Source organism: Pleurodeles waltl, chromosome 5 (assembly GCF_031143425.1).
Source record: "Pleurodeles waltl isolate 20211129_DDA chromosome 5, aPleWal1.hap1.20221129, whole genome shotgun sequence".
Lineage (NCBI taxonomy): Eukaryota > Metazoa > Chordata > Amphibia > Caudata > Salamandridae > Pleurodeles > Pleurodeles waltl.
The window spans coordinates 687,578,754-687,595,742 of NC_090444.1; the positions used below are offsets into that span (position 1 = coordinate 687,578,754).

The 16,989-nt window shown below is 39.7% G+C and overlaps 1 protein-coding gene across 2 annotated transcripts in view; it reads left to right on the plus strand.

The window, feature by feature from the left end:
- FYN (FYN proto-oncogene, Src family tyrosine kinase) overlaps positions 1–16,989 on the plus strand; it is a 473,812-nt gene that overhangs the window by 388,169 nt on the left and 68,654 nt on the right. Inside the window, exons 8-9 of one of the 2 annotated variants that reach the window (XM_069234594.1) lie at positions 7,935–8,084; positions 12,744–12,908. In XM_069234594.1, coding sequence (XP_069090695.1) covers positions 7,935–8,084; positions 12,744–12,908 — 315 coding nt within the window. Of the gene's footprint in view, positions 1–7,934; positions 8,085–12,743; positions 12,909–13,339; positions 13,496–16,989 lie in introns of both variants that reach the window. The other variant, XM_069234595.1, reaches the window with a different exon arrangement.

Consider the following 16,989-nt stretch of genomic DNA (forward strand, 5'->3'; position numbering starts at 1 on the left):
CTCAGTAGGAGCATTTGTGATTATACCTTTTTGAGAACTCACCTTAGAAAAAATTCCCCTCTTCATCTCCCTCTTTACAGCAGTAGCTCAGAATCCTTTTCAAGAGTACTGAAGACTACAGCAAATACAGCAAGCTCTCGAGGGAAGATCTCATTTTTTCTTGGACCAGTCATGATGGACAGCCAAGCTCATTTGCAACATCTTCTAAAAGAAACACCTGCAAATCAACTGTATCTTGAACTTGCCTATGATAACCACCTCTTAAAAGTGATTTGTGCTAGCAATGTGAGACTATTGTACATGAAGAGCAGAGGTATTTAGTTGTTCATTGAACCCTCGCAGAAGAATATTTGCTCCCTGCAATTCTGATTTCATTATTCAGAAACCAGCTGAAGACCTATCAAAGTATTTTACTCACATTCCGTTATTTCTCATTTCTGCACCAAGGTCATTTAGACCTTGGTAGAAGCTTCATTGATTTTTCTCACCTTTCTTCATTTCTGAATTCTGCACCAAGGTCATTTATGACCATGGTAGATGTTTCCCTTGGGAGGAGCACATATATCTCAGATATTAAAACTCACAGCCTGTTCCTTTTCATATGTGTTGTACTAATGAAGACAGTGGAGAGGTTTGTGAGAATCCCACCCATCTTTGACTACAACTAGACTTCACTCATCAATATTGATAAATTAGAGCTTGTGTCTCTCTAACAATAACACAAACATTCTCAAGGGTCTCTAATTTGTGATTCAGGTACTCTGCCTCTTGTGGGGAAAGAAAATTGAAAGGACATGTTGACGAATTTCTGGATCTCAGTCCACAGATATTATTTGAAATATGGCATCCATTTAAATTATTTTTGGTTTACCATTTCACCAATGTGCCTTAAAGCAACATTGCTCTGTTATTGATGACAAAAAGCATTCTTTACAGGATTTTGTTAACTAAAAGGGGTGATTTGATCCCTATTTATCGTCCTCACTCACTCTCCACTGGTGCACTCCTTTCTTTATTTTATATAGTGATTTCATATACTTTCTAGCAATAGAGGAAGATACGAGTTTTTTTTTCTGATACTGAGTCTCAATAAAGAAACATCTCTTATGTAGAAATTACAAATTAAAGGAATGTATTTATTGTAAATGTATTTTATTTGCAATCCCTAAAGAGTTTTCCACAATTCCATTTTCTACGCAGCAGGATCAGTCCATTTCATGTGACTCGTTTGCACATTGAAGGCACTGCTATCGCAAAAATAAACACTAATTTTAAATAAATTAGCAATTACTCTAGTTTGCAAATCTCATATTTTCCTCATTGGCATAAAAAATCCTTTGTCTGCTGGAACTACCAAAGAGGCACATCCATTGGTGTCAATTTTGCCCATAATATGAATATTTTGCATTTTTGCCTACATTAGGACAGTGGTTTGTAAGAGTGTGTAATGGGAGTAGTCAGAAAAATACAGTGCAAATGAAGTCGCCACATACATGTTGTAGCTGTCTGGCAATTCACAATCGTGATGGCAAGTACTTCTGCCCCTTTCCTCTAGCTTCTAACAAAACATCCTAGACACAAGTGTTTTTTTACATGTGGGGGAGTGAATCAGTTTGTCTATTTTGCACAGAGCGTGTATCAGAATGGGTACTGTGTGCAGTACAATATTTATATTTGAGAAAAAATGTATATTAAAAGATTCTAAAAAATCTGCAATTTTCACAATCCTATGCAATGCTTCCATTGCGTGCATGAAGGATGAGGAAGTGACTGCTATTCTGATACAATTAATCAGGGAGAGACTTGGAGTCTTCATTAGATTTCGGTGGATGGGCTACTCCCTCACAACAGTGACGGATATCCCGTCTGCCGAAATTTAAATCCCAATATTTTCTATGGGATTTAGATTTTGGCGGATGGGATATCGGTCACCCTTGTAACAGAACAGAGTAACCCTTCCGCCAATATCTAAATCAGGCCCTTGGTCTGTGCAAGGAGCAGATCACACAAGGCACCTTTCTTATTGCATGTTTTATTTGTGAAGGCCTCTTCACTTCCTTTCTCTGGACTAGTTCGCTTTTTACCCCTAGCTATCTCCCTTTGCTCTTTAATAACTTCCAAAAAGAGAAGATTTTGTGGAATTGAGAGGTGGTGGGGTTTGTGGTGCCTGTGCACATGGAAGATATGGCCCCATGCAGGGATCTGGGGGGTTTACTAGCCTGCCAGCTTTGTCTCCTCTCATGACCCTTTCCCACATGTTGGAGAGCATATGGTGCGTCTGTAGATTAAAACTGTTGTGGAAAATAAGCAAAACATTTGGTGACTGGGAATGTAGGTGCACACACTTTAGTTCAGAGTCACTTCAGAGATGAAAAATAGTATTCAGTGTTGCTCCCAAGTAACTGGGGCTCAAGGAGGAGGAAAAGCCACCCGATCTCCCTCTTGTAGGAACACATCCTGGTCCAACAATTATGGACTCCGAGCACTCCAGAAATAATTACAGAAATAATTTGGAGCCTTTAATTGTTGGATAGAAAACCAGGGGGATTGATTGAGCAGCCAAGTATGAGTAACGACTCTTGTAGCGCACTATCTAGCAACAATGAGAGCATACCAGACCCATAGGAAGGCACCTCTAGCAATAGTGGGAAGCGTTTTTTTTACTAGAACTGCACCGTATACATTTAGGCAACCAAATTGTGAACACAAGACCCAGAAACACAGGAAAACTAGAAGAGGCAAAATAACAAAGGGAGCAATCAAGAGAGAGAGTTGGGATGCAAACAAGGTCATGGTCTCGAAGGAAGGAGGAACTGGTAACCTTAATTTGACAAATTTGGATTTTAAGGTTGTGAATCTCTCAGATAAGACACTTTCACTAGATATGAATAAAGTTTTGAAAAAAAGCTTGAGATTTTGTCCACTTGTCGATGTGAACCTAGAAGTATTGAAAACTGGTATCTTCAAATGTGTCCATAAACTTAAATTGAAAAAACACTTTGCGACACATAGTTCGTACCGGACATGGGAGAAAGAAAAGGTACCATCAAGTAATCTTACTATACAAGACATGATTGATAATGCTAGTCGCCTCTCTATAACGCCTGGAGAACAAGATACTTTAGGTGTTATAGTAAGGATAGTGGTTTGAAATTGAAAAGTAAATGGGACCCAAATCTCCCTTCAGACAATAGTTGTGACATGTTCTATAAAAATATGTGCAGAGATTTAGATCGCTAATCACGTAACACTACCAACAATAGAGTCAAATGGTTGAAGAATAATCTCAGCATACAAGAGAAATTGGCATTGAAAACATTGCAGGAAGACGGTATACTAATTATTTGAGAGGCAGACCAGGGATGTTGTGTAGTAATGAAATAGGTAGATTACAATAGTGAGATATACACACAATGTATTGACACTTCATGCTACACCTCCTTATCTAGCAATCCAATACACAGCATTGACTTAAAGGTTAATCATGAGATTTAAGAATGGTATGAAGAAGAACTATTGTCACCTGAGGAGTATCTGTTTTTGAAGATAGATAAGCTGAGATACCCCTGTCTGTATACACTTCCAAAGATACGCAAGACCGCACCTTTTCCACCAGGTAGGCCTATAGGGTCAGGTATAGGTGGGCACACATTAAAACTTTTGCAAATTGGTGATACATTTTACAACCTTTCATATCAAATCTCCTATTTCACATATGGGGTACCAAACATGTCTTAAGTATGCTGTGTGACATCACATGGGAGGACAGTATGGTTCTAGTCACACTTGATTTGGTGTTCCCATATACCAACATACTACCTGAATTTGGTATGTTTGCTGTGACATTCTACCCGAATAAAAGATCAGTGGAACTCCTTAGACATCGAGAAATGCTCGTTACAATGATTAGACTGATACTAGACAATAATGTATTCATTTTTTACAATAAGTGGTACCATCAAATATGCGGGACTGCGATAGGTTCCGGATTCGCTCCATCTTACACCAACCTCTTTATAGGTGATATGAGGAGGAGTGGGTCTGGGGCCTAGGTCGCCCCCAATGGCTGGAACATATACACTACTGGGGTAGGTTAATAGATGACATCTTGATGGTCTGGTCGGGGAAATTAGCTGACCTGATCGAATTTAACACCTATCTTAACTCTAACACATATTACATGACATTCACCATGAAATATGACTTTGAATGCATACAGTTCTTAGATGTGGAACTATATAATAGTGTTCCACACTTATTGAGCAGTATGCATGGAAAGGAACCATCTTATAATGTGATCTTACATGCTACGGGTGCCCACCCTAAAACATCAACTTTCTGCTATTCCATTCGGGGACATGGTTATGGCGAGGAGAAACTGTAGCTCAGAGATTTAATTTTGTAGGAACTTGGGAGGCATTGAACAGAGGTTTCTAATTAGAGATTATGGCCCTCATTATGAACATGGCGGTTAACTCAGCCGTGTTCATGCTGGCTGTCTTTCTATAGACCGCCAGCCCCCCTGGGACCCTGCTGGCCGTATAATAAACATTCTGCTGGGCCGTGGGGCGGAAACATTGCTGGGCCCACATGGAGCCGCCGTCAATGCCTCTGTGCGGTGGGTGCAGCTGCACCCGTCACGCAGATCACTGCACAGGGGACCCTGCACTGCCCATGCCAAGTGCATGTGCAGTTCAGGGTCCCCCAGGGGGGCCCCGGAGCACCCCTTCCGCCTGCCTTTCCCTGGCAGGGAAAGCCGCCAGGGAAAGGCTGGAGGAAATGGGATCCTTATCCGAGGGGCAGCAGCGCTGCCCTGTCGGATAATGATGCCGTCCACAGTCAGGCTGCATGTCGGAGGCAGCCTGATGGTGGGTGAGGGCCCGCTGTTCATTATATGGTGGTTCAGCCCACCATGCCGGTAGGCAGTGGCATATATTAAGAAAGGATGACAAGATTGACCCATATATCATGAAATTCCCTAACCTAATATTCCGTAGGGTTAAGACAGTCAGGAACCTTATTAGCCCCAGTTACCCGAATACAAAACAATGCACAAATTGGTTAACAACACATATGAAGTGTTTTTACAAATGTGGCCACTGTACAGTTGTGCAGGATTGCCAAGGAACTTAGATCATTTAATTTTAACGATAGTCCTACTTACTTTATGAAGTACATCATCAGTTGTCCAGATATGTGGTCTAAATGCTAATATGGCAGAATATATGTTGGCATTACAATTGGACCGGTGAAAGAGAGGATTGCAGAACATTTTAGGGCGGTGAAACAAGGTGAATGCAAATTCCCCTTTACCTCACATACATTAACATGCACACAACAGGATCACCATAGGGGTTTCCATTTTCATGGTATAGAAGTTGCACTACAAGATAGGAAGGGAAGTAATCAAGAGCTCTACTTAAGATGACAGGAAGCATTATGTATAATGAGATTGAAAACTGTGGGGCAAGGCCTCAACATCGATAATGAACTGCATTATTTTTGGGGGATTGATACGTTGCAGGACCTTATGTTTGAAACAGTATGTTATTAACATGTTAGAAAGAAACTGAGGATCTGGTATTAAGGAAGGAGGAATGTTTTTGTAATAAGATGCATTTGGTTATGGAACAGTGACCATAATGTTTGTAACAGCATAAATATTATCGTCTTATTAGACATGAGGAGTAGTGTGGGATGTTACAGAAATTGTGTTAGCAATATAGCCATGCTACTCAACTCATTTATTAATAGAAAACTGATGTTTTGCATCTGTAATATGAGAAACAATGTTTCTTTGCACTTGTCACTTTCCCTTGTAGTGAAGCGAGGGGCTCATATATTGGATGATGGCTTAACCCTGCTATAATCTTGGGTTTTTGGCATGTTTTCTCTCTTTTCAAAAATATCTTGTGTCAGTGTTTTGTTCTACCTTTTCTATTGTTTCTATTACTTAAATTACACTTCTGCTAGACCAAAAGATGACGCAATTGGGGAGAAAAGGTATACAGCATCCAAATGGACTTAAATAATGAGGGAATGACTGCACCTTGATGAGACGGTTACTTTTGTGTGTTGATATAACTTGTTAGTAGTGAGACAGACATAAATACAATATGGCATGTGTAGATACCATTTGGTACTAGTGGGGCAGACAAACTTCCAATAAGGTGCCAATAATGGACCTTGGTTATGATTCCTTATTATTACGTCTTTGAGATATGTGGGGGTTCTATCAGAGAATCATATACTTTATACACCATGCTTTAGAGAGCAAGGCTATAGCAGGGCCTTATGGCTTTCAGTTGACCCTCCATAATTCAAAATGGATAGTAATACGAGGAATATTATTTAGTTTGCCAAGAAGATGGCTACCTGTTGACAGAGATATTGGAAAAACTATTAGTTCTAGCCCTAAATAAGTCTGTTGTGACATTGGCAAAATTAGACGAAGCACTTGTTGGCCTTGGCGTAACTGTGATTGATCTCTGATGAAAATAGAGACGCCTTGGGCGAAACTGTGATTGATCTTTGATGAAATTAAAGACTGCTGGCAACACGTACTAAACACATAATTATTCTTGAAAATAACTTTGATGTTGGTTTGTGGCTAGTGAGAGTCACTCACATTGTGGTGTCTTCATTTGCCGGCAGGATTATGATCGGGCTCGATCATGGTTTCATGTTGTTTGAGATCAGTTTGGTAAATTCATGGATGGCCACAGCATGAAGAATTGAGGTTATGTGTCCATGATGTTGATAATTTGTCAACAGTGTTGTAAGGAATTGATGTCATACTGTTCAAGATGTTTATCATTCCAGATAATGTTTATTATTTGTCATTTATGAGTTGTATGCACCCAAGTTTATTGTGCACGTATATGGGGAGATGTGAATTAAGGGAATGTTTGCACCAAGTTTTTCTGAGTGATGACAAATAGGCAGCAAGAGTGCATTTTATGTTGAATTTAGACTTCTCATACTTGCTCCTGCTTTCAACATGTACGTTGGACAGAGGCATAGTGAGGGATCCACACCAAACATGTAAAAAAGAACTCCACTTCCCCCTCCCCCCAGGCAAATTACAAAATAAATACCTGGCCTACTGTCACCCATTTCAACTATTCTCTGATAAAAAAAAACCTCCCCGATTAATTCCCAAGTATTTAAACAAATACCTGTCCTCTGGCAGTGGACAACTTAATGGATTCCAGCAAAGTCCCTTGATTAACAACATTTTAGAGAAATGCACTTTAATAGCATTGGCAAATGCATAGTTACAGTCTAATACCGTGATCATGGATTTATTATGTTTTGCCTAATTGGACGTCCAATGGCAATATGGTATTTGTACAAAGGTTGGAAATACTTTTTAGGTCAAGCGCGGAAGCTCTCTGACGTGTTGTAATCTTTGTGGGCTTTCAACCACGCCCACCACACACCCATCACTATCACTTGTTTGTGGGCTTGCCTTTCAAAAATCATTTGTAATCATTGATAAATACTTCACGTTTGTCCCTCCTTGGGGTGGTTTTGTTACCGCCTTCGACATCGACCCTGTTGCATGGATAATTGCACGTTTGCCAATATGTTTGACTGCGAGCAAACTTCATTCTCCTTTTGTGTCTCTCCTTCGCGCTCATGCTAATGGCAGCCGTGGCGATTTGAATCGGCTCGCTCATGGCAACTATTTTACTTTTTATTTTCAATTTAAGTGGCAAGAAAAGTCCAGTTAGGAATTTACAATGCTAATAGCTCTAATTTGCGCAAACGTAAGACCCATTGCAAAGCAAATGCTTGTTTTGTATTTCATCAACAAAATGACATGATATAGCCTACCTTTACAGAAATTTATCATGATCCAGTTAACTTTTTTGTTTTTTGCACAGCATTGATTGTGTTTGTAATTGTTACCATTGTTGTGATTTTACTAGGTGCCTATTCACTATCTATACGTGACTGGGACGATATGAAAGGAGACCATGTAAAACATTATAAGATACGTAAACTCGACAATGGGGGCTACTACATCACAACTCGGGCCCAGTTTGAAACTCTTCAGCAGCTGGTTCACCATTATTCAGGTACCCTTGAAAAAAATGAATTTTTATATTTCAGTGTATCTTCTTTTGTTCATGGATATAGGAGTTATAAATCGGACACGTTCTTTGTCAATGTGCCTATAAACAAAACCTGCATCTCACTGCCTTCTGCTCAAGTTTAATGACAGTTCCTGAACATTGTTTGCATGGCAAACAGCATGGACAATTTTTCTTACATTTAGCACCAGAGTAGGACAAGTAGAGTTTTCAATGGAACACAGCTGTGCTCTCAGGGTAGATTTTGTTTAATGTACAATGTTTTTTTTTCCTAAGGTGCTCCTCCGTCAGTGTCCTCCAATGCCTGCTACATTGTTGTTTTAAGCAGAGGGCTACTCTACCTACTACCTTTCCTCCTAGTCCCCCAAAAACATTTTTGGAAATCACCACTGAGATATATCAGTACAATAGCAAACCTAAAGGCACAGGAGTACATCTCCTCTCTACACTATGTCCACATAAATATTTTTAGAGTGGATGTTTCAAAGTGTCCCATATGCAGTTTTGCTGTGCTAGAACGGTCCACTTCCAATAGTTCAAAAATTGCTCAAGAATGATCTATTGAAGTTACCAATTTTGGTGCCACCAATTTGCTGCCAAGAGACCACTTAGGAGGGTGAAATGACTGTCAGTTACCATAACTTTTAATTGCTTCCAAAACACTGCGTACACTTTAATTTATGCAATGCACAACCCTGTCTTTTGGGTGCCACTTTAATCTCCCGTATGAATTCACAAGTTCAACAGAAACGACTGTGTCTCTGCCACGTGGATAAGATTTGGAATAGCTCAAAAATGGTGGCAGGCTAGAGCAGGTGTTGTGATTGGGGACTGGCAGTGTACTATAGTAGGTGATCGGTGGGCTAAGCATGAAGGTCTGGTAAAAGTGACGACTTCCTAGGTTCTTTTGAGCTGTAGTACATTGCCCGCAAAAACAGAACAGGGAGAGATATAGAGATTTTGGATCAGAACTGATTATGCGTTGCCCTGGTCCCTGATGTCATTGTGCCAATACAATAATAGTAGATGAGCCCCTCAAAAGCAGTTTTTGTTTGCTGATGAGCCTTACCCTAAGAGAAGTCAATATAAATGTTATGCAGAATACGGATAGGACCAGTTGTTTTAAGGAATTTACGCAGGAGATGACTGTGGTTGTGGTAAATATTTCTGAGACAAATGTTTAACACCATTTCATAATTAAATATTTATGTGGATTTAAAGAACCAAAAATAAAGTCTTATCAAACAGAAGTAAAAAGGTGACGCGGGAATGCCATGCTAGGCATATAATGACGTCTGTGGCATGCCTGCACAATGGGCTCCTAATTTGTTGCTCAACAAACCAATTAAGGGTCAGGGGTTGCCAGAACACCAAAGAGGCAGATTTTATGGCATAGTCTCATTCGGGAAGACCTAAGGAACACTTGCTTTCCTAACCCCAGGGTTGTAGAATAGGATCTTAGGTACATTTTTGCCCCATTCTTTGTCCTACAGAGAAGTGAAGTTTAAAGCACCTGGCGGTGTGTAGAGGACACCGCGTGAGATACCAGCCTTAAGTACTGAAGTTCTGAAGGTGACTTGGCACACCAGTTAGACATGAAAGCCTTGGCTGCCAATACTAATGGGATAAAGGACTCGGATGCTAAACTGAGGGAATCAGCCCTCTGCATCACAGACAAGTACAATATTATGTAGCCACAAATGCTTAGCTGTTTATCTGTATAAAGGTAGATCAGCCCATGTTTCTTTGGTCAACAAAGCTTCTTCAGCCATCTTAATATAAATACGAATTCTCCTTTCAAGATGTTCGTTCATAATTGATTCCTGTGTACTACACTGTTTAATACTCCATAAAATTCCAAAAAAAGAATACTTTGAAGTTACATTTAAAAACTGCCCAGAGATTGGGTTACCTCTCCATTAGCTACCTTATTGGAAAGAGTAACATATGACTTCGCTGACCATATGGAATGATCAGTCTAATTCTTCCTCTGTGTATCAGTTCAAACTGTATATTCATGCGAATGTCAGGGTGGATGACGCAATCTCCCACGCCGTTTTGGAAGTGGACTCTGCAGGTAGGCTCAGAACTATTGGATGTCTTTATCCATTTTCATGTGACTGTGGTCCAAACTCTACAACTCAATAAATTGCAACGTGTAATAGGATAGTGCTTCGGCATCAACAACCATCATGTTACCAGTGGACATTGTTTGTGAGGACCAGTGTTTGTCATTGAAGCGGTTGTTTGGAATGGGTCCTTCTGAAATTCAGAACGCCTACCTTTGCTGTGTTGCAATCTTGTGTTGTCCTCCTGTTCATGTTGTGCTCTAACCAGTGTCTTGTTCGCACTGAAGTGTGCTCCTGCCCTTGGCGATGGAGGGACAGAGCTGGATGGAGAGCACAGTGTCTCTTCTTTACAAGGAGTTAAAACAAGCATTCCGTTCTCAGAGACTGGCAGTGGCACATAGATCACTTGAACGCATCACTCTTTCAATCAGGCTCTCGGAATTCGGTTTCACAGTGCTGCTGTGAAATGGATGTTCTGTAATTTTGAAATGTTGATTGTCCACAGGGATTCTGTGGAAAGCAGCAGATTCCTATATATGACACACGACATGCCTGGCAGCTGTTGTTGATGTGTGGTTCTACTTGTCGTTGTCGGCCGTGTTAAATGGTGTTGTCTTCAGCTTCATGTTGTCAAGCACGCCTACTGCCTCCGCCTTGAGTGTGTCGAATGTTCTTCCTGTGTCTAAGTGTGTATTTGTCTATTTCAAACTTAACGAATTCTGATTTATGTCAGTAGACAAGAAACATTAACTTACATGTAGCAAAGCTACCCAAAGAAATATCCAGGTAATTGTTCAATCATTCATCAATCTGAAGTAATCACTTCGTGGATTGCGTTGTTGTTCTCGGTCTTTTTTGCAGTGTAACGCAAAAAAGGCTGCCTTACTGCTGCTGGCTGATAGATGCCCTTAGTAACCGCAGTGATGAGAGCTGAAAAAAACAAAACATTGATTGGGTCTTTGTATGCAAGGGGCATACATAGAGGGATTTCTGCAAGAGTTTGATGGTCTTACTTGAACCTTCAGATGGCAATGCCTTTTTAAGCACAGCCAAATCTTGTTTTTAAGCACAATCTACTTCAAAGGCATTGCAAATATTGTATCTGCTGAAATGGAAACCATCTCTCCAAGGCATTATAGCTGGTGCCAGGTGGCACATTTGTCAGTAAAAAAAATACACAATGGGTCTTCGTTTGAAACTAGAGACACTGGTCCCCTCATGCTCCCAAAACAATTTGTGAACTAAATGCTACCTAAAATAGTTTAGTCTTTGGTTTAAAGCACAAAAGCTGTTTTGACTTACAAAGGTATGTTTATTTACCCAATGCTGATGTGGGGCTACTTTAGTGTATGGTACCTGGGTCTGTACCAAGTCATACTTTATGGGGATGTAGAAGTAGGCAAGGCAGTTTCATAAGCAAGCAGTATTTATAAGGACAGGAAAACATCATATTATTGAGCTTTTGCTTCAATGCCACTTAGTTGGTTTTTATTGAAAGAATACATCTAAGATACTCATGAAGATAAACAACTGACATAATTATGTGGATCTAGAGATGTACAACAGTGTGAACATCTTAAATGGAATGTGTAGAAGCAAGTAACATGCTCACATAATTGTATGGAACCTATACTCATAGGTCTCTCCACAATTCAGTGAATGAGCTAAGATGCAGTCAGACCTCTTATAGGATGGAGAATGCAACCACCAAGAGAATAGACCCCAATAAAACGTCGACAGAAAGAATGAGAAGCTCAGAGTGGAAAGATATGTAGATATTCTGAACAAATTTGGTGCAGGGTCAAAGTACAGAGCAGAATAAGCAGAGACAAAATCTACACTCAGGCACAGGAAGCTAGCATCGCAGACTCATCTATAAAGTTCTGGAAGAAGCTAGTTTGTGCTGACGCCAAGAAAAGGGTTCCTCTAACATGACGTAACTCGGACCAGGGTTTTACTCCTAACACAGCAGCAACTGGGAATAGGGAGGTTAGGTGATAACTGCAATAATAGGGTATAATGTCAAAAGTTTGAGAGATGAAAAGTTGTAAGGAGATCACCCAGACAGATGTAGGAACAAACCATTTTCCAACACAGGTTGACAGGCGAGTGGCCACACTGCCGCTAGACTGTAGATTGACACAGAAGATGATTGGAAAGGAGGACGTTTCAAAACTTGTTTTATCTATTGCACATGTGGTGTTTAAAGGAGCCACACAATTACTTCAGAGGTCACAGCAAGAACGTACTTAAGTGATTAGGTGCAAATTGTCACAGGACTTATGAATGTTGAACTAGTGTTGGTGGCAAAGTCTGTTTTCAATAAGGATCCAGGTGTTAATAACAAATAAACTGTGCCTCAGGACTATATTTATGTTTTGTTGTTTTCATTTCCTAACCTTTACAGATGTTTATGTCGTGCTGCCAATGTACTTGAGGTGAAGGTTTTGCAAGTGTCATTGGTTTATAATGCTTGCTGTTAACGTGTTGTTTCTTGTTACGCTTCTCTTTCTTTCTCTTTCTTTCTCTTTTTTTCCTTCTTTGCCACTTGCTGCCTCCATTTCTGGCCTGTCAGAGAGAGCTGCTGGTCTTTGCTGCCGCTTAGTAGTCCCCTGCCATAAAGGGATGCCAAGGCTTACTGATCTGTCTGTCAAAACCAAAGATGTTTGGGAAATTCCACGAGAGTCCCTGCAACTGATCAAGCGACTGGGAAATGGGCAGTTTGGGGAAGTATGGATGGGTACGGAGAAGCGTCAATTTCTTAATATAACCTCCCAATCAACGGGAGGGCGATGTGAAAGACAGAAGGTGGCATACTTGGTCAAGAAGTTGAAGTAGATCAAGCAGGAGATAATTGGGTTGTCAATCACCAGAATGAGATTGATACAATGTTTTTGGCTGCAAACTTATTTTCAGATCTCAAAATGGTGATGTGTAGAAACATATTGGAAAGAATGACCTCAACTGCATACCTCATATTTGATATATTAAAACATTTTTTATATTATATAGTTTGCAGTATAATTCAGCAACTGCAATCCACCAGCATGAGTGTTTGAAAATAAAGTTAACGCAGCTCCGAGGAAAGAAGAATGCCACCTTCCATCTTTTGCCGTGCATGCTCAAATGTAGATTGTAAGCATTTCTTTCGTTAATATTCCTTTTCTGCAGAGAAAGCTGATGGTTTGTGTTCTAACTTAACTGTGATTGCTTCGAATGGCACACCGCAAACTTTCGGACTGGCTAAAGATGCATGGGAAGTTGCACGAGAATCATTGTTACTGGAGCAGAAGCTCGGTCAGGGGTGTTTCGCAGAAGTGTGGTTTGGTAAGGCTAGACCTCACATTTAAATTCTGAGGGATCTCTTAAGAACATGTTTACATGTATGTGAAAATTAGTAATAACATGTTTAGATAAAATTATGTAAAGCATTTAGATATGTTTGTTTTGACATCTCCACACCGTTATCTATTTATTGGGTGTCAAGAGACTCCCTCTCAGTATGTTAAGCAGCTCCCAAGGTAGAGGACAATTGTGAAACCATGATACAGGTTATGGTATGACTAGACATAAAATGATAACAATGTAAAGATAGACTACCCAGTTAATTCAAGGGACAGAAAAAGTGAACTGCAAGAGGAGCTTCTAAGGGTCTGTGTAGTTTTCATTGTGAAAAATAGAGAGTGAAAAACTGTTAGGTATTTCTAAATAAATATAAATAAATGAGTAGTGTATATATCATGAGCAGGGTTTTCTCCAGTCATAAAAGCTCAAAGAGGTCATGTGCATGTCGATTAAAGCAGGAAAGATTGCAGTTCAGTCATCAACACATGAACAATTTTGTGCCATGGGCACAGTGACCCTAGGAATTAATCACCCAGCAGATATGGTATTTGATTTCTCTAGGATTCAACCTACTTAAAAAATAGAAGAAACAACTACTTCTAAAGCACCACATATTGTTCCAATTACATTACTAACCCTAACACAAATCCAAACCATGATTCTTAACATAACCCCGTCTACTTTCCATAAATCATAATCTTATCTCCCTAACCTAACCTCCCATCCTAATCCTAAATTTAACCATAAACGGAATCCTAACCATATCCCTGTGCTGCACTCTAATGTTAAGCCTAATCATGTTTTGGTGCATTATGTTCTCAATTCTCAGTATCACATTTGATGTCATAAAGACAAGTTTCACCCACTATCAAAGGCATAAATCCCGACCATATAGCTAGATTTAACAGTGAGAATGTATTCAAATGTGATTTTTAGGGTAAGGAGGAAACAAGGGCCTCTTGTTTGCAGTAAGGTTAATTTATGATAGTCTTGTGTTCCCTTGCATGACACAAGTTAGTTTAGATTCATTGGATGTAATTTTTTGTTTTCTGTTTCTTTGCATGATTCCTAGGGCACTGAGCACATCACAACAGCTAAATCAGAGCTAAACTCAAAAAGAGCAGAATGTATGACTTCTTTCAGCAGTACTAACTATGAACTCCGGTGATGGTGTTGGTCAGACTGCTCTAGTCCAGTCCAGACACTGACGTTTGACAGATCTATTAAAACATCATCACACATAATGATTTTTTGGATTATTCGGCCTGCACATGATTGTAGGGGGGCAAGCATTAGTCATATTTATCGGAATTAGGCCTGCACCCATCTCCAGCAGAGGAGCTGTTTTTAGTTTTTGTCATATTTGTATGCCTCACATCCAGCCTACTGGAGAAAATGTTCTTTCTTGTTTTGACATATTTTTAAAATTCTTGTATACCACATTTTGTCCACTCAAATGAAAGACATGATGTCCATTTTAAACTCGACCTTTCATATTTTTAATTTTAGTTTAATAAAACATAGGGCTGGATTCAGATTTTGGCAACTGTGGGAAATATTCTAATTTCAGGGGGAAATATGAACTCTGGAAGAGAATACACTCAATATCCTCCACAATACCATCTCTTCTCTGGAGGTAATCACGCCATTGATCCTCCCTTAAAATCAGCATATCCTACAGGAAGTGTTGCTTCTCCGTTGAAATTGCTGAGGTCTAACTCAGGTCCTTAGCCTGCTACTAATTACCTTTTTTTAAAAACAAAGAAACTGGTCATTTTGCATTAATTTATGACTAGGACCACTGCCATACCAGAAGAGGCTGCATTATCATAGCCATTTCAACAATTAGTTTTGATGACGCACCGACTCAATATTTATCTCAGAGATGCATTCATGTCAATAGACTCGATTCAGATGGGAGACTGCCGATTTTTTAACCAAAAAATGCTTTTATCTTGGATGTCGTCAGCCTGAAATGGCCTCTGCCTTAGTAGAAGTCAATTGAAAAACACATTCTCGTGATTATTTTTTTAAACCTCCCGCTTTCTACTTCTAAAATGTTGGCAAATATGGTGATGGTCCTGACTAGAGATCCTTGTAAAAAAATCGGGTAGTCTTGCCTAGAGATTCTGCTCAAATGTAGGAATGTAATTGTATTTCAGAAAACCCATGCAGTGCTTGCACTGCAAAAAGCCTTACAAAGTAATAATTGTGAGGAATTTTCTTCAAATCATTATTTCTCTTTATTATTTGTTTTGGCAAAAGTAATAAATCACACAATGAAATCTGAAATCTAGACAGGAGACAGACAATCAGAATGTACACAAAGTGGAAAACATGTTAATATTTACGAACCTTTTAATGTACCTCAAGCCCCCAGACTCCATCACTACATTTCATACTGCCCTCCTCTAACTTAGCTGCAAGATGTCTTTGACCAGGACTCACAGACAGTAAAAAATAAGGATAGGAATGATCTGTGATGGAGGTGGAGTTCAGAGTAGGGTTCTGTTTTGGTCCCAAACACTGCTCAGGCTTAGAGGCCCTATACATTTCAATTTTTAAGAGTGAGTGCCAATATTTTCAAAACTAGTATGTTTTAGGAGAAATCAGCAGTTAAGGCAGAACACCTACATAATGTTTACATTTTAAGAACTGACCAAATGACGCCTCGAAAGAAGGTATCCACATTCCGGGTTGTTTGCTTCCCAGTGAATGTGTGTGTATAAATGCATTAAAACCCCATTCTATCCAGATTGTGAGCCTAGTAAAGCACAGAAGACTCCAACGAAGGCACCCTAATTTATCAAACAAGTCCTAATCGTGACATTAGCCTCAATTTTACGCAGTTAGTTTCCAGAGGACCCCTCACACAATATAATAACCTGCATCAAGCTAGACAGTATTGCCATTCCAGGATAAAATAGCAAAAACATATGCAAACTCTCCATGTACCTTAACTGCTAACACACTCCGAATGGCTTCTCTGCTAGCTTAGGCAGAGATAGATATGGGTCTGAGCACAGTTAATACTGAATTGATGCAGTACTGAACTGGTTAGTAGGGCTGCAGTGTAAAAATGACCAAAGGTTTAACACACCTGCAAAGACAAGATCCAGAGTTTTCCAAATAGAAGCTAGTCTGAAGACCTCCTTGAAGCCTCCCTTTATCCACTGATAGGCGCACACACTGAGCTCAAAAGCTTTACTCTGCCATGGAAGTGGAAATCAATAAGAAGCACAATTGAAATCTATTCAAACTATAAAGTCCTCAAGTTATAAATGTAACAAAGTTCTCAAAACAATTATGTACTCAATGTAAAGAAAGCACATTTCCATCTCATACCTTGAAGGTTAGGAGAGAAAAACTGAAAAGCCCTTACCCAACTTACTTTAAAGTCAGTGGACCCCTAAATCATGGAAGGTTACGGGAGAACATAAGTCTACCAGGAAGGTACATGCTGCAAATGGTACTTT